The following is a 24,049-nucleotide window of genomic DNA, read 5'->3' as shown; positions in this document are numbered from 1 at the left end:
AAGCCTGAAACCAACAGTGGCCCATTGATCATAATTAAGTCTAAAATAATATGCTTTTGCTGACCTGTTTGTATTGAATCAAAAAAAAATTGTGTGTTATACCTGCTGTAGCCTTGATCTGCCCCCAGATCCAGTTTCTGCTCCCTGAGCTTCTGGTTCTGGGACAATAACTTTAAAAGCCTAAATTTATCTGTGTGTTTGCCGGGCTCCATGTGAACACACCTCCTCTCCTCTCTGGTGCCTGAAGTGCTTGTTGGTATAAGAACAAATTTTTCATAATCAGATGTTCTCTTTGTCACATACCCTCTTTTCTTTGACAGACTGCTGTCCCCATAACAACCACCTCTGTTGTCAATAACTTCCTCAGATGGTGAAATGACACACAGGATAGCAGTAATTCTCCTAATGACACTGGGGGGTTGCATACAAATTGTAAGTAACCTTGCCATGATGTGCATGGGCCCAATTCAGAGCTTCCTGAAGTCTGTATGAATCTCTCTGCTGATTTCAGTGATCACTGGTTTCTTTGGGGGCTGCTTCTAACCTTTTGAAGTCAGATTTTTAGTATGACAAAATGTAGAGGCTTAACCCTGTGACTCTTGGTGGTCTTGCATGCTGTACTGAGGAAAAATGCTGATGGATTAGTCGCAGAACAAATATGCTTTAGGAGAACAGTGGAGAGATCCACAAAGACAACGCCATTTTTGGCATCAAGTCCTTTATCCTACAAAGGGGGAGTGCTAGCTGACTTGGTCCTGCTTCTGCCCATTCTCAGTCTGGGTCTTTACAGAGACCCACACCACACACACAGGCAGTGTGCGTAGCCCCATCCTAGTTCTAAGGACGTGTGCTTGCAGAAACCTCCTTTCACACATCTCCCCAGCACCTGTCTCCCAGACTGCTCTTTGGACTCATCAGCTAGTCTTGGAGTTCATGAGCAGATCACATGCACAGACACAGAACAGAGAGCAAAATCATGTGGAAAATAGTTAAAAACAGAATTTAAAAAGAAGGTAGAACAGACAGTGGCAATCAGTCACAGGGCTCAGCCACAAAAACATACTGACCAGCAACCTGCTTACATGCACATGGTTCCTTTTATTCCTCTTCTCCAATCCACTTCAATCTTTTTTGTTCTTCCCTCATCTACGTTTGTTCCTCCCTTACTTGTCTTTGGCCTTTTCCCTAAACATCTCATAATAATGTTGTTCATAATAATGCTGTAACATCTTAACAGTCTGCTGTTCAATCCCAGCGTTTCCCTCTCAGGCACCTCATTATAAATCCCGTTCTCCTTTATGCAATAGTCTCCTTAGGTTGCATAGCCTACCAGAGTTTCATCTGCTGAATCTCTCAGTAGGTTTTGCACCAAGGAAACAGCTAAATCATTCACCTTTGATAGTCTGAGGAGTAGCTGATTCAGCTTAATCAGGTTTTCTGGATCTTTATTTTGAATAACCATTAGCCAGATATTGTTACAGTGATCACAAATCTATCTGTTCTGCATGATTTCCTCCCTTCAGGGCGCTTATTCAATAGCATTTTCATTAGCCATCTCATTTGGCCCAGTCAGACGCATCAGAAAGGGGTGAGAATCCACTTAGTGCATTCTTCAGCAACTCAGCCTGCAGCATGCATTGAATTCCTCAAGCAAAGATGATACTTTACAATTTTGTCTGTTGTGTGTTTCAGGCCACCTTGGAAAATCGGTTTATTCCCATCACATTTGTATTGAATTGTTACCTAGGGTAGTCTTTGGATTCTCTGCACGCATATGCTATTGTTTTAATTCCTTACATTTGTTATTTTGCATACAGCAAAATGCATAAAGCTCTGCCCATGCATTTTCTTGTGTGGGAAAAATCTTCAAATATGTTTTTTTTCCTTGAGAAGAGACAACATCTGTGCCAGGTTGTGGTGAAGTGGTGGGCAGGCTCCCAGCAGGCTTGCTGGGGTGGCTGGCCCATGGCACTGACGGTGGGTGCCTTTCAGCACGAGCCCCTCTGCCCGTACAGCTCCCACAGTAGTCCGCTCCCATCTGCAGGGCAGCGCGATGCTGCTCCTTATTCCAATTCACAAGCACAAGACTGCGGATCAGGCTGAGCAGTGAAAAAAAAGCTGCAGAAAAGAGGCTGCTATGCTTCAAACATGAGACATACAGTCCTGAATGTATAGGAAAACGCCTATTGCATAAATCTCATGTTCAATGCAAGAAACTCGTCTGGTCTGCATAAGGGTGCACATGCAAAGGAATGGGTGCACAAACAAGTCTGTATGCCTACTATTTGGACCTCGAAATCACCGCTCTGCCCAAGCGTAATGTCTCATTGGCCGAGAAGTCAATGGTCAAGCCGAAGAAAAGATTCCCTTTGGCAGGGAATAACCTTTTTCTCTGCGTGTATTTTTCCTGCGGTGCTGGGAAGAGAAGGCAGATGGGAGACACGGGAGGAGAGCTCATCGGGGAAAACTGCCGGCTGCGGTGCTCTTCCCTCCGCCGCCGGCGAAGTCTGCGCTTCCAGTACATTCGCATCTGCTGCCATCCAGAGCTCGGGGAGGGAAAGTGTCTGACTGCTGTGCCACGCTTTGGTTTAATACGAAACTTGGACTCTGGACCTGAGTGAGTCAAATCTTCCTCTGCTGCAATGGGGCTTTTTTTACTTTTCAGACGAGAGAAATTAAAAGTTTCTGATGCCAACCTGTTGGCCACCCAACACCAAAAGAAGCCCTCTTTCTCCAACAAAATCAAACCCCAGGAGACAGCGGCTTTGCCTGCCATTACAACCTGAAAGTTCACCCACAGCTTGTCCTCAGAGACATAGTCCCAGATTTTCTGTACCAGATGTGCTCATTGCTGTCTCCCTCACGCTTTTTTTTTTTTTCCTTCCTTTTTTGTATGTTTCTTTCTTTCAGGGATGTATAAAACATCAAGAAACTATAAGGAATGAAATACTTCTCTGCATATTATCTTCACACAAGACTTTGTTTTTTTTTTTTTTCATGATGATGTGTTTGGGGTCTAGTCTGTTTCTTCCTCAAATCTGGGCTGCACAGAGGAGCACAGTGGTATCTTACAACTGATTTAAAAGGGAACTCTGTTTACCTTTAGCCTGTTTCAGTGCAGCCTCTTACAGACGGCTAAAACGTTTTGTTTGCGATTGACTGCTGAACCATTTGTCACATGTTCATCAAAGAGGGGGCATGACAGAGGTGGCATTGCTGCAACAAGCGTTTCATTTTGCAGAACCGTTTGGTTTGCTCAACACAGCAGCAAGCCTCGCTGGGCGCTGGCAGGGCCGCGGGACAGGGCTCCTCACGCCCGGGGCTGTGCAGCCGCAGGGAAGCCGCCCCAGGCTCACTCCCACCAGACACGGCCCGACTCCCAGCTCTGCAGAAGGGCAGATTTTGGCACTTGTGCACCGAGGGGAGTGTTTTCAGCCCAAAGATGTGTGTCTCTGGGAGCATAAAGATGTGGTTGTTTCGCCCGTGCTAATCCCGCAGCGCCTCCAAGGAGCACACCGACCGACGCCAGAACACAAAATGGCGGCTTCCCAGACCCAACATGGCCGCTGCGCAGCCTCCCTCGTGACGCAGCCGACTCTTGCACCAACGTTTCACGCGGCGGCGCCGCCGCCGCTTCCGGGCCACTCCTTGCGGGTCGGCCCGCTCACGTGACGTCCCGCCGGGCCAATCGGCGCGCGCCGTGACCGCGGTGCCGTGTGCAGGTCCTGCCTCGCCTCGTTGTGGTGGAAGGCGCCATTGAGAGAAGCCGGGGCTGTCGCCGGGTTGACGAGCCTGTCAGCCGTCCAGGGGAGCAGGGCTGCCGCCGCCGCCGCCATGGACTACGGGGAAGGTGAGGGCGCATCCCCAGAGCAAGGGTAGGGCCCGGCCGCCGCCACCGCTGCCGCCGCGGGGCTCGGCCGCGTCTCAAAATGGCAGCGGCCGCTTTGTTCCGCGCAGGATGGAGCCCCCCCCATCCACCTCCTCGTCCTCCTCCTCGCCGCCCCTCCCGGGTCGGGGGAGTTGCGGCGGCGGCCGGCGGCGGGAGGGCTGCGCGGGAGGAGGGCCCTCCCGGGGGGCGGCGCGGGCGGGCGGGCGGCGCGGGCGGGGGCGGCCCTCCGCGGGGCGAGGCGCCCTGGGGCGCGGGGCGAGCGGGAGGCGAGGGCGGGGGGAGGGCGCGGGCGGCGGGGGCAGAAACGGGGGGAGCTCGGGGCGAGCTCCGTGAGGGGGCCGTGTCAGGAGACTGGAGATCCGACAGGAGAGAGAGCCGCTTCTTGCTGCGGCTCCCTGTCTCCCCTCCAGCTCTTGCTAAGCACTAAGTCATTCTCACTGACCCATCCTCTCCAGCTGAAGACAGAGATTGGAGATTCCCAGATACCCCCATGCATTGTGGTGTGAACATGCCCAGTGGGTCAGTCTCAGGTATGAGCTATAAATACGTCTAACCTGTAAAAAGCGTTGGGGCTGAACAGTCAGTGTTGACAAAAACAAAAAACAAACGGGTTATTAAAAGTACGTAACATGGTTTGACTGCACATGTTGTTTTCTGGAAGAGTTGTAACTGGCTGGGAGTGAGACTTGATTTTCATCTTGGGCATGTCAACATGAACTCCTGCACGTTCCAAATCAAAATTGTGAGATCTAGGAGTGGGGATGGGAGGGGGGAATACAGACTTTCCTTATGATGATGCTTTTTGCATAGATCAATATTTTGTTTTCTTATGGACTGTTGTATTTAATTCTTACTACTTCTGTTGAAAAGAAAGAGAATGTTTCTCCCTTTCATACAGACATGGAAAAAGCAGAACCTGGAACTACTTGATTTTTATTTTTGTTTTTAAAGTTCACTTTAAGAGTTTATGAAATAATATAGAAAGCATATAAAATAAATGTGATACAGCAAAAGCTAGCTCTTCTTTTTTACACTATCAAAAATTCCGTATAGATACAACAAAAAGCAATGCACATGCCTCAAAGATGATTGAGGTTATAAGTTTAGTAAGACTCAAGAAATTATTTGATATCTCTTGCCAGCATGCAAGGAAGTACTAAAAGGACATTAATATGAAAACTTTACCATAAACTGTAGCCAAGTTTAATTTACAAATGTCATCAAATAAGTGTTTGCTGTTGGATGTCTCAATACCGTTGCTGGCTGTTACATGGAAATAACATGTTGGATTACAGATGCATCTTTGATTACAGTAGGATCATTTTTATGATAAATTCCTTGAGTCTTAGCTTTTTTGCCAATGATATTATTTTGTATTTATCTTTCTTCGTAGTAAAATAAATAAATAAAAGCTATGGGGCTGTTTTTTTAATCTTTTATACTGATTCCCGATTAAGTGTCCTTTAGATTTTTAGTTAAAAAGACTCTTCTTGAGTGGCAGTTTAAGTATCTTATTGGAATATTCATTGTAGCCATTAACCAGAACCTACTTTTCTGAGATCTGATGACAGTAGTATTAAAGTGAATCCAGGCTCATCCTACGGGAAGTAACCGATCAATTGTATGTTGTACAATTATATTGTTCCTTACATGTACCTCTGTAATAATAGTTTTCATTGTGATAATTAAGCTTTATATCATTCATAATTATTAAACAAGTTTAATTATGATGTATGCAGCTTGAAACATTTAACATTAATGTTTATGCATTGTATGCACATTAGTAAGGCACGCGTAAAGCTTTGTCTTACGCTGATTTGGTACAGTGGGCTAAAGTCTATTTTGTAAGGGTCCAGTAGATGGCAATAGAGGATGGATGTTGAGAGTTTTCATCTTCGCCCAGTTTTCATTTCAGTTCTTGGCAAGGCTCTTCCTGTTGGAAACTTTTAGCCAGTGTGAAGCACTTTTCGTTGGATGGCTGATGACTGCTGTAATTCCACCATTGTCCCTTGCTGATGGCTTGGTTTGAGACAGATGACATGGCCTGTAGAATAAATTCTGTTATTAACAGAATTATTATTAGCTATTCATGTTAATATTTGCATTACTGTAACTGTTGTCCTTTTAATCTGGGAGGGGAAATGGCTTTTGCTGCTATTTTAAAAATTCATCTACATTGTCGGATTGATTCCTTGTTTTGCATGGGACTCAATGGTGTGTTAAAACTTGAGTATTTAATGACAAGGTTGTGATCTTGAAGCAGGCATGGTGTTATGAAAAATTTAGTGTGCCTGGAAAAAATGTTGCTTAATATTGCACAATGGATCCTTAACCTTGTTGTAGTCATTGTGAATTATGAATTTAAAGTATAGGGAAATTTAGTTTATTTTAAGCTGGCACTTGTGAGGTTTTTTTTATTGTTTAAAGATTATTTTTATTTTACTGATGTTAATTTTTTTAATTTATTATTTATTACGGGAAGATCTTTCTCCTTTCTCATCTTCCTAGCCTTTTCATATGCTCCACGTGGAGAACGCTGTTGAAAATAATTTTATTTCTTTGTGCTGTGAATATGATTTCAATGTTCTCTGATCTTAAGCTTTTTTTTTTTAAATGGAGTCCTTTGTACCAAGGGATTCTTAGCCTTATCTACTACAAGTTTAACTTCCTAGTTCTTTTCCTATGGAAATATTTTTTTTTTCTTTTCTGGCTATTGAGATTTATTTTGCAGCTATTTTAAATGATCTCTCCATATATGGCTGCTTTTTTTTTTAATTTGAAGGAACACATATACATTAACATTTTAATTTGTAAATTGAACTTCTCTTTTAGTGTCCCATTCTTTTTTATTTTAGAGCTAATGTATTTTTTCCCCTTTGACATAACTCTTCTCCCCTCCCCCAGTAGACTTTATGTATGATCTTGAAATGAAAAGTGAGATTGTTCTTTGCAATTCTATTTCTGTACTTTAGTTCAAAAGCTCATTCATCCCCACTGTATTATGCAAGCAACTGCAGGTACTAAAACCTGACTTATTACTTCAAAAAAGTCTTTGTTTCAGATACTTTGTTAGTGCCTACATCAGTTCAGAGATTTACTCTTAAATTTTTAAACTTTCGGAGGAAATATGAACCACTTTTTTTTTTTCCCTTTCACGTTGTAGTATTCATGGATACACAGATGTAATATTTCTGCAAAGGTTTGTTTGATCAACAGTTACTATTTAAATCTAAATTAAGTACTACACTTTCGAATTTTCAGTTTGAGACACTGTAGTACAATTCCTGGTGTTTTTTTCTCCAGTGCTTAAGCCCTTTCTCTTAGCATGTGAAACAATTTCACATTTAGTCTGAATCGTTAGCACAGACAGGCGACTTCTATGTATCTGCACTGGTGGTGACAGCCAGAGCTAGCATAACAGTGAATGGGGAGCAGACTACAGGTAGAGGAAATTGTTCTGTGCAGATACAGCTTTTTTAATGCTTCATGTCCATCTGTCTTGCTTTAGCTAGTAGAAGAAGAATCAAAAGTGTGAAAGAGGCCAGCACGAGTGGATTTTGGTGTGTGTCATTGTGAGGTTTGTCAACTAATAAGCTATTTTCCTTGAGATTTTAATAATTAAAGCTGTGCAAGTGATTATTATTCAGCTACTACATTCAAAAACTGAAATCCTTTTATTTTGGTTCATCTAAGTGAATATTTACAGTCTTTTATGTTTTCCCCCTTTTTAAGATAAAGCCTGTCTGGAGAACAGACTTTGAGAGTAAAGAAAAGCTTAATGGCCTGAAGAAATACTGTACTACTGAATTTGAATGCAGTATTTTTGTCAAGCTTCGGGCATGAAGTGTGAAATCCATAAATCTTGGGTAAAGTTTGCAGCTGGCAAAATGACTGAACCAGGAGGCCAGTGGTTGGACTGATAGGTTGACTGCTGAGCAATCTGCAACAGTTAATGAATTAGTTGGAAGGAGATCGTAAGATCACCTTCACTAAGTCAGCTCAAAGATGCGGCCGTCCTACCTCACCAGTGTCTGGTATGTCACTGTCTGTTTGGAGATGTGGAAGCAATAGTACGAGTACTCCTTCAGTAAACTTATATGCCTTCACTGGTTTGCAGCTCAGGGACTTTCTGAACCAGAGACATAGCCTTTGCGTTCAACATGCTTTGAATTTCTCGTCAGTGAATTAATCCGATTTCTTTCTAAATCCATGTAAGTTTTTAGTAACTTCTGGTCACAGAGCGGTTCCTGGACTTAAGTATGTTTTGTGAAAAAGGATCAAATAATTTTTTAGCTAGTTATTTTTAATTTTCATTTGCTACCTCCAGTTTCTTGTAGTAGAAAATCATGCAAGTGATCACCCCTTTTAGTTTCTCTGTACCTTTTGTATTCTCTATTAAATCTTTTAAAACGTGAGCAAACTATAATGTAGGTAAATGCAGTGCAGTGAGTCTGGAAAGGATAAGTTGCTCACTGTTAGAGAGGACGTGACGATGTCCTAAAGGCAGTGATTTGGGGATTTAGGGACTGGCATAGCTCTACAGCAAGACTGCTGATGTTGCATAATGTGAACCATGGATGAGTAAGGAGTCTGAGCAAAAGTGGATGTCAGAAGTTATCCTGTGATTGTAAAACATATTTTAGTATTTGCTTTCAGGCTAAAAATTTTGGAGTAATAATTTATTTCAAAACTATGCTTGGAAGAGTTCTTCTGCATGTTTTGTGTTTTTCCCACTAGCGAACTTCTGACATATGAACAACACTAGTCACTGCTTACTGCACTGTAATAGAATTCGATTGCAGTGGCAGGGATCTTGACAGTATTTTCTGTTCTTCCTTATTGAATGATTTGATACACCTCTTCAACTAGTTACTTTTGTGCTGTCTCAGGGACTGTAGATAATAGGCAGCAGGTGAAACTAACGTAAATTGTTGGGTACTTTCAGGTCAGATATTTCAGCTTTCAGAATGTCAGTGTCTTTTGATTAGATGTACTGTAATTGAAAAAAACCAACTTTGGATCTGAGATTGACCATGGGATCATCTAACCTTAATTTCTGTGAAACTGAATTTATTTTATTTACTACCTTACTCTTTTTGCTGCCCTGCATCTTTATGTAGGCAGGCTTGAGGGTATCCACTGGATTAGGTGGTAGATCATTCAGTCATACCAGAGAGAAATATTAGATGCTTCTATTAGAAGGCTCAGCCATTTCTTTAAAGAGTAACTTTTTGTGGTTTAAGTTGATGCTGTGTGATGCTACATGATTTTGAAAAGGTTTTATTGTGCTTCGCTGCAGAATCTTTACTCCATTTGAAAAACAGAAAGGTGCAGTGTGATTTCCATGTTCCAAATTTTTTTGTTTCAGAAGCATCATCTTTATTTTTTAGAAAAGTGCCTATGATCATTAGAAGAAAAAAATTAAGCAGGAGATCTTAATTTGTTGGAGTTTCTATTCAGGCGTGCTAAGAACATCTGTGTAAAAGTGATACAGTCAGCTCAATACTATTTGCAGAATTCTTGTTGTTGACAGATGTAAGAAGGTAAATTACGCTGGCTGCCTGCTGCTAACAAGCAGCAGGTACAAACAAGGAATAGTATGTATACTGATTTTCATCACTACAGTTATTTTCATGAAATGATGTGCAAGAGAATTACTGTTTCTTTAAGCAGGAAAATTTCTTATGACTTCAAGTAAGCTTATTGTCATGTTATTTTCTGGAAAAGTCAATGGTTTAAACTTGGAGATTTTGAAATGTTTAAAATACCCTCTCTTGTTAGAGTGGACAAGTTTTTGTGTGGTTATATTTTTATCCTTCCTGTGTTCACTGTGTTTTCCTTCTTTGTGTTACCTTTTCTGTGAGACGTGACTTGCCAGATTTTCTTTGTATTACCCAAAAGTTAGTGTTGGTTGGTACCGGGAAGCAGTTTTGGTCACTAGAATGCCGGTGAAGCACAAATTGTGTATGGTACAGGAAGACAGTGGATCATACTCGTTACGCAGATCCACTGCACTGTTTTAGTGCTTTCAATTTGTGAGTGTTTGTTTAACCAGAACTTTTACATAGGACTTCCAATGTTGAGGAAGAAGCTGCTTCTTTTGCCGGACTTCATTACAAGATATAAAAATGTCATGAAGTGATGTCAGTTCAGCTATGAAATGCCAGCATCTTAGTGCAGTTAGTGAACTGCAACCGAGTGCCGATTCGGGTGGATTTTTGTTTTTGCTAGATGGGAGAAAATTCTTTTGTTTGACTGCAGCCTATATACAGAGTCTGCACTGCAGCATGACTGCTTTCAACCTTGACCCAAGGTCTCTGGCAGTGTGAGTGAAGGTTTCTTGTGGTGTTGGATAGAGAAAGCACATGCCTGTGATCTGCATGTGTTATTGAAGGGTGGGAAGTGATCTTAATTCTGCACTAACCTCTGACATATTCTGCATCGGGCTTCTCCATTTAATTTATGCGTCCGAATTCCAGCTGACGGAACAATAATCCTGAGATATCTGCTACTGGGAAAAAATTATGAACTTGATTTCAGTTAAGAAGTGCTTAGATGATGACAGACACATACGGCTTCCCTAAGCACAGTGTCAAAATCGGTTTGCAACTGGCAGTTTTGTATATTGTTTGTAAGCACTGTGGCAAAAAGTAAACTTTTTACTTAAGAACTTAAGCTAGATTACTTAATAAGACTTACTGCTTGCTTTCTTTATAAACATTTTTCTGCTCTTTTTTTAGACATGGACCGTGATTATGGGCATGGAGGCTATGGTGGCCCACGATCCATGGACTCTTACCTTAACCAATCCTATGGGATGGAGAGTCATGGAGGTGGAGGCGGAGGAGGTGGTGGTGGTGGTAACAGGTAAAATAATCCTTTAGTTGTCCCAAGAATTGATCAAATCCAATTTAAGTTTAAATCATTCTGTTTTCTAACTTAAGTGTTCCTGAGGCATGTTGTTATGATTTTGTATGAACGTTTTCGTTCTGAGTCTTCATGTTTGATAAATACTGGCAAATACTAAACTGTAAGAGCTAGATTCTTGTAATAATGAGCATTTTTGTGGAAAAGTTTGACAGTGAAACAATGCGTCTTTGAATGAAAATGGAAAAAGTTTTATTTTTTGGTAATGGCTAGCAATTTGTAGCTGATTGGCCTGACATACCATTTCTGACATAGCAGACTAGACCTAACTGGTTTAGTGTCTTAGACTGAATCTATCAACATTCCGTTTTCAAGGAACATTTAGGGTTTGTGTTCTTTGGTTTGAATGTGCAGTGCTCAAATGATCTTGGTATTGAATCTGAAAGTCATGTCCAGATTATTTCACTGGCAGGTACTGAATACACTCAAAACTGTGTGCATGTTCTGGGCTGCTTTGTAAGATGGATTGGTCTAAAAATAAAAATTCTGATGCAGTGGTCTTAAAGTTGTGTATTTAATGCTAGGATACTATTACTGTTGCTCTTTCAGAATAAAACAGTAGGGAGCAGCTGATTTGATTTAGGTCTTAATATTCAAAGAAGCGTGCTTTTCAGAGTAGTGATTCTATCTTGAAGGAAATAAAATGTGAAGAAAACGTAGATAATATGATGATATTCTTGTGTGCGCCCTTGAATTCTTGTCTGGCTGTAGCCAGACTACTTACGATTCTTGTCTGTAGTCACTGCGGTGCCACTGGGCAAGGACAGTACTAAGTAGGAAGGCTGGAGAAATGTTGTGTTTTGCTGCACGGTTCTGTTAAATGTTTTACTTAAGTATAATTTGTTTAATGATGAACATTAAGATTGACTTAAAAGTCTGAGCAGAGATTCAGGAATGAGCTGTACCTACCATATAGTAATCTGCATATGATTAAGGTTGAATGACTACTTGAACACCGAAATGTCTCTTGCCATGTAACGTTAATATTGTGCATGGGCTCTTTCTGTAGATAGTGTCATTTTCTGTGTAGCTTTGGGTCTTCTGAGACTTAACATATTTTAAAATGAAGGCATTCAGTTTACTACAGATACAGTTAGTAAATTCAGTCTGTTCTAGTTTATATTTTATCAGTCAAGGGGCTGTCTTCCAACTCCTGCTGAATCACCCCATTATAACCCTGCAGGGACACTAATGTGTTTCCCTTCCAAGTGGTTACAAATATTGATGATTTCTAGCCTGTTTCCCTGCTGCCAAGGCAAAGCAAACTCTTGGTAAATGACTAAAGATTTCAACTCCTTGTTAATCTACTCTGAAATTCCAAGGACTGTTTTTGTCCCCTGTGCATGCATTGGGATAGACTTTCAAAATCCTGAGTTGCTAGACTTAATGGTCTGCAAGTGAAAGATGGATACACTGAAGATCATGAACTCTGATTGGGAGAGTGAATTTTACAGGGAAGAAAATTTCCCAGAAGTACAAATCTGAACGGAAGAGCATATGTATTTTTTCCTTTAAAATTAGAACTGTGGGATGTTTAAGACTCACAACTGTACCACTAAAAAGATTTTTTTTTTCCTCAGTTCAGAACTAAGCTGCCTTTTAACTGCTGTTTAACTGTTAGAATGTGAGGGCATGATTTTGAAGAAAGGAGAGTTTGATTAGCCTGAATGTCTGCAGGTGATTATTTTCATGAGACTAGGGCTGGGCTCTAATAATGTTTTAGTAAATACACGTTGCTGAAAATTTTAAGTAAACAAAAGTTCAGGCATACTGAACTTCAGAATTCTTTGTAGCAAAAATGGCTCAGATAGCTTTCTATCTGGTCATAGTGTGATTTGCCCAGCCCTAATCAAGATTAAATGATAACACAACTGTACGGACCAGTATAGTAATAAATTGATTTTAGTTGATAAATGTCAACTGATAACTTGTCTTTTGAAATGTATAACATTAGTAAGCTTACTTTTTTTTCTCCTCACTGTGCAACTTTTCCAGGTTTGGACCTTATGAGTCTTACGACTCCGGGTCTTCTCTGGGTGGGCGAGATCTGTACAGATCTGGCTATGGTTATAATGAACCCGAACAAAGCCGCTTCGGAGGTAGTTATGGTGGTCGATTTGACAACTCCTACCGGAATAGCCTTGACTCTTTCGGAGGTAGAAACCAGGGCGGGTCTAGCTGGGAAGCACCTTACTCCCGTTCAAAATTGAGGCCTGGGTTTATGGAGGACAGAGGAAGAGAGAGTTACTCTTCCTACAGCAGTTTTTCTTCACCCCATATGAAGCCTGCACCTGTAGGCTCTCGGGGGAGAGGAACGCCTGCTTATCCTGAAAGTGGATTTGGAAGCAGAAACTATGATGCTTTTGGAGGACCATCAACAGGCAGAGGCCGAGGCCGAGGAGTAAGTACAGAATCTTTTCAGATTCTTTTCACTAGACACTCTTTTAAACCCTTTCAAGACCACTGGTTTAAAACAAATGCACTGTTCAGTACAGTGTGGGTTTTTTGTCCAAGCAAAGTATCACGGTTGACAATGTTGTTTACCCCCTTGAAGCTGTCTTCAAGTAGAACCCGTCCCTCTTTCTGTTGAAAGTAATGAGTAATAGAAGACTAGTTGATAAGGTTTGTTAAATCTCTCCTTTTGTTTGAAAAGTGAAGATAAAAGTAATAGGTTTGGTCTAAAAGGGATTAAAAGGACTTGCATTTTTCCTTGTAAACACTAGCATCTTTGCTGCTGATGGGGAAATTCTTGAATATTGTATAAGTTTAATTCAAAGCCGTTTGAAGTTTTGAGTAGGTTAAAGGTGCAATGTATAAGTAAAAAATTAAACCTAGGTTGTGAATGCTAGAGTAGTTTTTGTTTCCTGTAAAGGTAAATGTTTAGCTAATTCTTTAATATGATGAACACATGCTTTATCAAACATAAATTCTTGTTTTAAACTTAATTCTTACTCTGACTTGTGTATTGGAAGGGTGATGGGGAGGAAATGGCAAAGGTGGGTGGTTAGCAGTTACAGCAATTCTTTTTCAAAATTAAAGCATGGTTAAAGGGGCATCATCAACTTGAAATCAGCTCTTTTCACAGAATTGAGGTTTAATTTCTAGATAGTGTGCCTAGTCCTATTACTTATGTTCATTTTGTTTTGAAGACTTGTGTTCTAACAGGAACTTATGTTCTTTTTCAGTGGATTCCTTTCCAGTGTAGGATGTAAAAACTGTATGTCTAAGAAAAAGCAAAATTAACTGTACACAGTTAGTGGATCACAGTTTGGAGAAGTAGTGCTTGATGTTAAATGAGCGGGGGGGAGGGGGGGGAGGGCAGACGCAGAAACAAGAGAAGAGAATAAAAAAAAATTCAGACAGAATTACTAACTTTAAGTCGATGGTGTCCCTTTATCTTGGTTTTAAAATCTCAATTCTGATTATGTTTTTTTTTTTTGAGCACAAAGAGTTCAGTGAACACTTTTCTGCCTGTTCCTCTAGGTGTAACTTATCTTTTAAAATTCTGAAACATGCCATATTTCTTGGGGAAGCAATTCTTTGTTACTAAACCATACAACTTGTTTGTAGCTTGAAGTGTAGAGGAAGATTATTTTTTACTGAGTCTTTTAAATGCCTAATTGTGTGGTGGTTTTGTTTCAGAAAGTCTACCTTGCAGTATTCTTGAGTACTGTAGTTGCCATACTAAAATCTTAGCTCAGATTTGCACATGGCTGCTAGCTAGCATGTAGCATGGTATGAGAGATAGATTCTTATCTTATATGCTTCTCTGCTTGTGGAGCTGTAAGTGTTAAGTTCTTAAGCTTGGATGCCATCCTTTCAGAACTCATTTAGATCTGAAAGTTTTGTGCAGAGTTACAACCAAATAGCCTTATTTATTTTTTGTTTTGCTTTTGAAATTTCTTTTTAGTCTTTTATGTAATAAAGGAGAATGTAAAGGCTAAACTACTTACCATATGTAAAATGCATTGCACCTTTAATAGAGAGACTGTTAAAAAACAAAACAACCCAACTTGAAATTATTCAACTGCATACTTCATGTCAAATTTACATGTGTTCAGTGCAAGTGTACGTGCTAGGTAGTTGTATAACTATCTCAACTAAATAAATTAACATGGATATCTTGTGCATGGACTTCTGATTAAGAAAAGTGCCTATTTTGGTATATCCTGTCTGTCGTTGAAAATTTGCTTAAAAAAAAAGTCATAACTTTTCACAAAGTATGTTAAAGTTATTTTTGTTCCTTTAACTGTGATAGTGTAATACTAATTCTCTTCTCATGGCAATACAAATATTTCTGCTTATCCAAGTCACCTATCCAGTCAGTGGGCACTCTTCTGCCCTTTATTAATCAAGTAATTGAATTAAATATTAAGAAATATGTTAGGACTTTTGAAAATATTGCAGCTACCTAAATTCTCCCTCTTCAGATTACTCATTTATTTGATGTCTTCAAAGAGGTAAACTTCATAAACAAGTGTCCACAAATAACTGTACAGCATTTTAGAAATAATAGAAAGGTTTAGTCTTTCAGCTGAGCTTTCATTCCTATTGCTGCTGTGTTTTTGTATTGCTCCCTCCAGGCCCAACTTGGAAATTCTGAATTTATTGAATTCAGTGGGAAGATAAGTAAAAGGAAGAATAAACTTCCTTCAATTAGTCACTCTTCCACACTGGACAAACTTTTTTACTCAGTTTTCAAATCACTGCTGCCCATTTGGCGTAAAGAAACTTTTTTTTTTTTTAAATGACTGCTGACTAAAGTGTCGAAAACTGGGTTGGTTGGCTCTGTTTTCCCAGAGGGAAAAGTCGTTCATCATCTAGAGAATCTGAAGAGAGGAGCCAAGATGTTAGGCTGAGAGATGAACTCTGACAGACATGTTCATTGTCTGGACAATGGTTCTGAATAAGCAGAAACACAATTTATACGTATTTATTCATTGTACTGGACAAACACCCACAATACCATTGCACAACACAACAGCAAGCCAGGAGCTTAAATCTCCCCTGCATTTTGCTCTAGAACACAGATTTTAGTTAGTTCAGAGTTTTATTGTACCAAGTAATTGTTTTATTTCTATTGATTTCATATACTAATACCTTTCTCTTGATTTTACAAATTTTCAGCATATGGGAGACTTTGGAGGAATGCACAGACCTGGAATTGTTGTTGACTATCATAACAAACCCAGTCCTGCAGCAGTTGCTGCAAGAGGAATAAAAAGAAAAATGATACCGCAGCCATATAACAAACCTGGTGGGACATTTATGAAGAAACCCAAAATGACAAAACCGATCTTGAAGCTGAGCCAGAAAAAATCACCTAGTAAGTAACAAGTGCCAGAATTCTCTGGTTAAAATTAGTTATTTTTTTAATTCATTAGGAGTTATCTTTTAATATTCATAAAGAAGGTTGTATGTGCTGTTTTGTAACACTTTGTTATCTACCTTTTAAGTACTCTAAACCAGATCTTATGAATTTTCTCTTCTAGCTGTTCTACTGAAGAGATACTTTGCTGAATAAAATTGAATATTTTGATGTGTTTAAATATGTACTGCTGAAGACTTTCATAATAGTGATACTTTCTGGAGGCAAATTTTCACCACTGAAAATGATTTCAGATTTCAGGTTACCTTAAGTGGCAGTGCCTGACAAATATTAAAACGTGTCCTTGCATGAGCCTGGGCCCTGCTGTCTAAATACTTTGATGGATATAAGTAGTAGTGCATCAGCTGCAATGCACCTAGACTAAAGGCATAATTTGTGGGTGAAGAGGAGAAGGAAAGGGAGGCAAACAAATTGTTATAGGATAATTTATAAAAGGCAGAGAGAGATTTCTGCTTCTTATAAAGGAAATTCCATAATGAAGAGAAGAGCTGGAATTAAGAATTGCAAAGTATTAGTAGTACTTGGTTTGTTTAGCCTCCCCAAAGATGTCCTACAACTCCAGTAATTTTCATACTGCAGGTAAAGCTGGAAGAAAAATCACTAATGAGGTTTGAATAAATTATGTGCTTTGAGGGAATGTAAACTTGTTTAAAAGTTTAAAAAACATTTAAAATTACTTCAGCCCAAAGCATGTGAGGTAAATGCATAGACTTAGCAGAAACTTGCACATAGGAATCTTATTTTTACTTTTGTAATTCTAGTTAAACTAGTGTGTATTACAAAACTGTTCCCTTAGCCATAACTTCAAGAGTACTGTAAAAATTTCAGGCACTGGGTGTATAGGACCTCCCTCTTGTATAGGAAATGTTATTGCTGAACTCACCAGGTTTGTTGTGATGAAATGGGCCTGTAAAATACACATCCAGGTACATCAGAGATTGGCATCTCAAAGGTCTCCCTCTTAACTCTTCTTCTTTCAGTACTTTTGTAGGTTCTCCTTTTCTAACCTACCTTTAGACAGAGCACTTCTGGTTTTATTATCTGTTCCCCCTCACTGATTTCCACAATCCAAGGACCAATATGCTACATAATATTGAAGTTACTTTCAGAAGTGAATAGTGCCTACTAGAATGCACTTCTACTTAACTTGTCTTGTGGCTCAGAGGCTGGGGGAAGAAACTATTGGGTGGCTTAATACCATTTTTTGAAACTTGACCTGAAAGATGCTCTAAGCCGTGTCATGTAGTTGAAAACTTAAAAAGGGGGTAACAACTAACAGAAAATTGGATGCAATTGGTATACAATACATGCATGAGAGTATATCTCAAAATGTTATTGTCCTTTCAGTCTTTACTTTCTTGTTTTGTGTATTTAGATATAGATGATTGCTTCTAGAAGACTGTTTAGTTTACATTCCTAAGGATAACTCATTTTACATTTAGTATTACTACTAAAAGATGATAAATTGTAAATATGGACTGTCCTAGCTGCATAACAAGTAGAATTTTTTTCCTTAGTATCTTATTGCCTTAAAATTAACTGACAGTGACAGCACTTTTGTGTTATTTATTTATTCCTTATTTTATGTTTATAGGCATGAAGTCATCTTTCCAGGATTCTACTATAGAGGTAAAGATTCACAGAATTGGAAAATGTTTGTGATCCTTTCAGATGTTTGCACAGTATACCTTAAGACGAATAATTATTAAGCTAAAGTTATAAAAAATAAGCACTTAACTATAGCAGTTTTTCTAAACTTCATTTTTCTCTTCACTTTTATCTAAAACTGTCTAATTTTGGTAGCAGTGTGGAATCCTTACTGATTTCAAATGAAACATGTAGCTTGTGTGGATAGCATGGAAAATTAATTCTAAAGTGTATTTGTAGACCCTACCTATTATAATGTACAGAGAGCTGTGATATGAACACTTCTCATGTTGTCATAGGTAGTCAGCTTGATTTCATACACCTATGACCTGCTTGGATGGGTTGAGAAATTAACTACAAAATGACAGGGAGATTACTAAACAGCAATGAGGAAAAATGGATAAGATGTAAGACATACCAAGGAGAGAGGGTAAATAAAAAAGAACCTGTGTTAACAGGTGTTCTCTGGTAGGAGAACTACAAAGATTAGTTTCTAGCTACAGAAAGATGAGTTGCAACAATGTGTTAAGAATGTGATTGGAAAGCTAAGCATGCCTGTGTATCCGGGTTCCATGTTGAAAGACTGGAATGTTATTTTCCTTCTTGAGTGGAGAGGTAGTAAGATATTCTCAACCAAATATTTAAAAGTCTGAAGTGGAAGACGGAATATTTATGTAGAAGACAGTGAGAATTTTAATTGTGAAACTAATTCACAAAGACTTCAAGGCATTGAGGAGAAATGGGTATCTCGGTAGTGTTTGTACACTGAGTCTTAACTAGATACTTTATTTCCAATACTCTACTTGCTATTTTTAGAAGAAAGCAAATTGAGTAATTTGCACTGTCTTTCTGGATTTAGAATGACATTGTGGTGGTGTTGTTTTGTTGGGTTTTTGGGTTTTTTTTTTGTTTTTTTTTTTTACAAAATTTATGGATTTGACTTTATTAGGAAATCGAAGTGGACACAAGTGGTGCTGTTGTTATATATGAAGACTTTACAAGAGATGCTTATGATCTTGGATATCAGACTTTTGGAGGTAAGTCAGTTTGCTTTGTCAGGTAAAGTATTGTAGGTATTATATTTGTGGGACTTTGAGTGAATAGATTTAGTAGGCCTGTTGTATGACCTCTAATAGTTATTGAATAGCATGACTTTTTTTTTTTTTTTTTGAAGTGTTTATAATTTAGGCCATGGAGAAGATGATTGTTTGTAACATCCATCCCTAACTTGTTTTGTTCGTTATGTGCTTATTGTCTCTCTGCTTTCTGATCATGTTTGTGTGTTGTTGATTTGTTTTAATTTTTGTGAAATTAATGTAAATGGTCTTCTATACTTACTGCCATTCGTTTGCTTAAATGTTGTTTATCCCACCAGTTCCTCACCCATATCCTATTATTTATCCCACTAGCTGATCAACCTCACCCTTAAATCCTAGGTGAGTGAATTTGTAAAAGTGGGTTTAGTTAACTCAAGAGAGCTGCTCTGAAGAACACAGGGTCTATTTCATATTCTATCTTAATGGAACAGGTTAATTATTAGTTAACATAAAATCAGTTAAAATATATATTAACTGTAGTAATCTCAAAACACATACACAAAGAAATGCAGTGTGAAGGCCGAAACTATTTTTAGTCTCCTTGCCCTTGTGTGCTGCCTTATTGTGTATGTAGTCTAATCTGATGGTAAGGAGTGCTGGAAATTTGCAGCCAACTGATGAGTTTCTTTTCTTGAAGTAGTAGTAATTTTTTTGTTTTTAATTTTTTTTAATGGTGTGTGGGTATTTCGGTTTTAAAAGTTTAAGTGCACTGAAGGAAAGTGGGAGCCCTGTTGGGGATTTGCCATTTATATGTAGAATCAGGCTTCCATCCCCCAACTTGTGATAGGACAGGCACTTGAATTTGTGAGCTCGAGGAGTAAGATACAGGCTATTTCACTCTACAGAATGTCATACTAGATGATGAGTCCAGAGGAGGGCCACGAAGATGATCCGAGGGCTGGCGCACCTCTGCTATGAAGACAGGCTGAGAGAGTTGGGGCTGTTCAGCCTGGAGAAGAGAAGGCTCTGGGGTGATCATATAGCAGCTTTCCAGTACCTAAAGGGGGCCTACAGGAAAGCTGGAGAGGGACTTTTTACAAGGGCATGTAGTGATAGGACAAGGGGCAATGGCTTTAAACTGAAAGAGGGGCGATTTAGATTAGATATAAGGAAGAAATTTTTCACTCAGAGGGTGGCAAGGCACTGGAACAGGTTGCCCAGAGAAGTTGTGGCTGCCCCATCCCTGGAGGTGTTCAAGGCCAGGTTGGATGAGGCGTTGGGCAACCTGGTGTAGTGGAGGATTTCTCTGCCCATGGCAGGGGGGTTGGAACTAGATGATCTTTAAGGTCCCTTCCAACCCTAACCATTCTATGATTCTATGATTTTTACAGCCGTAAAACAAGTGATCCTTTGCACTTTTCCAGGATTGGGTGGTAAGGCACTAAGTGAAATTTAGGTCTTGAGATCAGTAATGGGAATTGCCTCCATGGGTGAGTGGTTGTTTTTTTGTTTTAAAATTGAATTAAAAAAATAATGATCTTTTGGATAGGAGTTTTTCTCCTCTCTGGATCAGAGTAATTTTTGAAACTATGCTACAAAATGAAAAACCTTGACGTAATCAGGAATGAAGTGTAAGCTGTTAGTTGGTGGAAATGTTTTCAGTACTCAGTGATGCTTCTAGAGCCACAGAGCTTTTGCCAGTCTTATTTTTTTTTTTGCGTTATGCTGCTGTATGTTCCCTTCTGTTGCTGTTTGGATGGAAGCAGATTTCATGAAGGCTGACCTCTCTCCTAAGGTTGAACTGCAGAGGAAAACTAAGTGATCCTCTTTTTCTTGCTTTAAACCAACGGAATAATCTAATTGTTTCACGTTGTCCATAGGCTTTTAAAGCAGACATAGGGAAGGCAAACATAAGTACAGTTACGCAAAAAGTCAACATCCTTAGAAGTCTTTAATGTTGCAAAACTAATTTTTAGTCATTTATTTGTTTGCACTCTTACTTACATGCCAGGTGATAATTTAATGAAGTTCTTTGAAGGTTTGATTGGGTTTTTGTTGTGTGGTGGTGTGGGCTTTTTTGGATTGTTTTGTGTTTGTTTGTTTGTTTTTTTTTTCCCCCTTAGCTGGATCTTCCTTCACTGGTTTATTTAGCTGAAAATATTGGGAAAATTTTTCTGTGAAATCAAGTGAAGTCTAGTGAGGAAAAATAATAAAGTTGTTGAAGTTCAAGTTGGGTACCATACCTTAGTGAAACACGGCTTTGTCTCCTTTATGAGAACCTTTGCTTTTAGTTTTGGAAACTGCCTTCTCAGCAGAAGAGGGTGGCTTTAGATAGTTTCTTTTTATGTAACGGAATTGTAGCAACAGTGCTCTACAACCATGGAGAGTTTTAGGTAAGGTGTTTCTTCCCATGCACCCCCCGGACCCTTTTCTGGTCACTTACTTGAACAGACCTTTAATAACTAGGCACAACAGGGTACGGTTTGCCTTAATTCTGAATTTCTTTACTTTTAAGAGTGTAATCTAGAGTGTAAACCCTTGCCGTGGTTTAAGCCCAGGAGGCAACTAAGCACCACACAGCCCCTCACTCGCTCCCTACCGTGGGGTGAGGGAGAGAATCAGAAGAGTAAAAGTGAGAAGAGTCCTGGGTTGAGATAAAGACAGTTTAACAGGTAAAGCAAAAGCTGTGCACGCAAGCAAAGCAAAACAAGGAATTCATTTGCTACTTCCCATCGGCAGGCAGGTGTTCAGCCATCTCCAGGAAAGCAGGGCTCTGTCATTTGTAACGGTTACTTGAGAAGACAAAAGCCATCACTCCAAAAGTCATCCCTTTCCTCCTTCTTCCCCAGCTTTGTATGTTGAGCATGACATATGGTGTGGAATATCCCTTTAGTCGGTTGGGGCTAGCTGTTTTCTTGTGCACCCCTAGCCCACTTGCTGGTGGGGTGGGGTGAGAAACAGAATGGCCTTGCCTCTGTGTAAGCACTGCTCATCAGTGACAAAAACATCTCTGTGTTATCCACACTGTTTCCAGCACAAACCCAAAACCCAGCCCCATGCCAGCTACTAGAAAGAAAATTAACTCTATCCCAACCAAAACCAGCACACTCCTTAACTACTAAATTTGCATTGTTGGAAGCAAATGTTTACACTGATTTTCTTTAGAGGAGGAAGACAAAGCAAAACTTCTGTGCCATTTAAATACGCCATTGAACCACTTTGGTATAGGATCTTTGTCTGTGTTTTGAGGTGTTCGTGGAGGAGACAGGGAAGATAGATACTTTTACTGGGGGTTTTGTGTCATTTGGGTTTGTTTGGTGGTTTTATTTTTTTTAATTTTGGTTTGTTGTTTTTTGTGGTTTTGTTTGGGTTTTTTTTTTGAATGTAACGTTTTAAAATTGTTCTACTGTATCTTAAGATGGCAAAGGAGAAGTTAAAAGTGAAGAAGAAGAAAAGCGGCGAATTGAGGCCAGAAGAGAGAAGCAAAGACGTAGAAGGGAAAAAAACAGTGAAAAATACGGTGATGGATACAGGTTTGTGCTATAACTTCTGTGTAACTTCTGTCTTGTGTATAGTGTTTTTCTTTTTGTTTATTCTTAAGTAAGAATGTTGTTTTTCCTGAAAGCCCCTTTGGACTGATTTTAGGAAAATAAAATGCAATGAGCAAAATACCCCACCCTCCACCCCAAAACAGAACCAAACAAATAACAAAACCTCAAAGCAAAACCCAACACCCATATCCTGTGTCTTAGAAGACTGATGTTTCACTGGACCTCTGCTGTATCAGAAAACAAGACTATTTCCTAACCTCTTCTCCCCAACCAGTGCATCAGTGCACACGTGAGAAGCACCTTAGAATGGTACTGCTTTTGAAATACATGTTTCAGTTAAATATATATTCATGCTGATTTAATAAGCTCTTAGAAATTGGCTTTATTCTAGTTTTATATGTGTGGTGAGCTATTTTGTAGCAAAAAATTAAGTAGGTAGTTCTGTAACTTTTCTTAGTCTTGCCACTGCCAAGCAGGCTAATAGCCAGCACTATACAAAACTGTTCCATGTCTGTGCAGTATATGATCATAGCATTAGTGCCTTTTCCTCATTGTAGTGAGGAGGCCATATTTCCTTCTAAAGGTTATATAGTTTTTCTATGGAAAACGAGCTTTAAATGAATTCTTTTAACTCTTTGTAGTTAGGAAATCGTGGACTGGCTTGACTACGAGAAATACTACAAAAGGTGACACAAACTAGAGAGCTGTGATAGATATACTCACACAATAATGTGGCTTTTCAATGGCTAGCTTCTGATTTCAGCAGTTTTCATAATTTGCATAGATAACTCATTACTCTGAGACTGGCCTGGTTTATATTTGGTTCTTGTAGCAGTTACCCTTCATCATGGTAAAATACTGGAATACTTTTTTCTTTTTCACTTAGGCTTCTTTAAAGAATGCTTTTCCCGTTCCTTTTCTAATTAGGTTTGTCAAGTCCTCATAGTTTTGAGGAGAGAGGGAAGAATGTTTCTTTAATAATAATATTATTTAATGTATTTCTCCTAACAGAATGGCATTTACGTGCTCATTTTGCAAATTTCGAACATTTGAAGAAAAAGAAATTGAATCACATCTGGAGAGTGCAGCTCACCAGGAAACACTGGATCATATCCAGAAGCAAACCAAATTTGACAAAGTAGTGATGGAATTTCTTCATGTAAGACAACTGTTTTTTGATCTATAGAATATATTTGCATTAGAACGTAGTTAAAATTTACCATTTGTCTTCTAAATATGCTTGTTATCATTGTTACTCCTTTTGCAGATGACTTTGGGCGCAACAAACATTACTAAAAGTTGAAGCAAATTCAGAGCATGAAGTGTTACTTTTACAATTGAAAGTAGTGCCTTAAGAAGTAACAGTGATTAGTTGCTGTTTCTTTCAGAGCTATTTTGAGTAGTATTTTAAGTGTAGATTCCTATTAGAATATAAACAATCGTACATCAAATGCATTACGATTTTTTTTCCTGATTCTCTGTAGGAGTGTATGGTGAATAAATTCAAGAAGACAGCTATGCGTAAGCAGCAGACAAGTAACCAAGCGGAAAATGCTCAAGCTGCTGAAAAAGATATAATGGAAGGTGAGTAATACTTTTATGTGAAAGT

At 39.2% G+C, this 24,049-nt stretch overlaps 1 protein-coding gene across 2 annotated transcripts in view; it reads left to right on the top strand.

The window, feature by feature from the left end:
* The first annotated feature begins 3,725 nt into the window (after positions 1-3,725).
* The window catches only part of ZNF326 (zinc finger protein 326), a 30,401-nt gene continuing 10,077 nt past the window's right edge, over positions 3,726-24,049 (top strand). Inside the window, exons 1-10 of one of the 2 annotated variants that reach the window (XM_086617104.1) lie at positions 3,726-3,850; positions 4,345-4,419; positions 10,630-10,756; positions 12,812-13,217; positions 15,944-16,142; positions 17,800-17,834; positions 18,802-18,889; positions 22,308-22,422; positions 23,452-23,599; positions 23,925-24,024. In XM_086617104.1, coding sequence (XP_086473230.1) covers positions 3,835-3,850; positions 4,345-4,419; positions 10,630-10,756; positions 12,812-13,217; positions 15,944-16,142; positions 17,800-17,834; positions 18,802-18,889; positions 22,308-22,422; positions 23,452-23,599; positions 23,925-24,024 — 1,309 coding nt within the window. In that variant the 5' untranslated portion in view covers positions 3,726-3,834. Of the gene's footprint in view, positions 3,851-4,344; positions 4,420-7,847; positions 7,924-10,629; positions 10,757-12,811; positions 13,218-15,943; positions 16,143-17,799; positions 17,835-18,801; positions 18,890-22,307; positions 22,423-23,451; positions 23,600-23,924; positions 24,025-24,049 lie in introns of those variants that run through there. The other variant, XM_086617105.1, reaches the window with a different exon arrangement.

Source organism: Tauraco erythrolophus, chromosome 10 (genome assembly GCF_009769465.1).
Source record: "Tauraco erythrolophus isolate bTauEry1 chromosome 10, bTauEry1.pri, whole genome shotgun sequence".
In the NCBI taxonomy this organism is placed as follows: Eukaryota; Metazoa; Chordata; class Aves; order Musophagiformes; family Musophagidae; genus Tauraco; species Tauraco erythrolophus.
The sequence above is the reverse complement of the archived record's forward strand: the minus strand, read 5'-3'. Positions and strand labels throughout refer to the sequence as shown.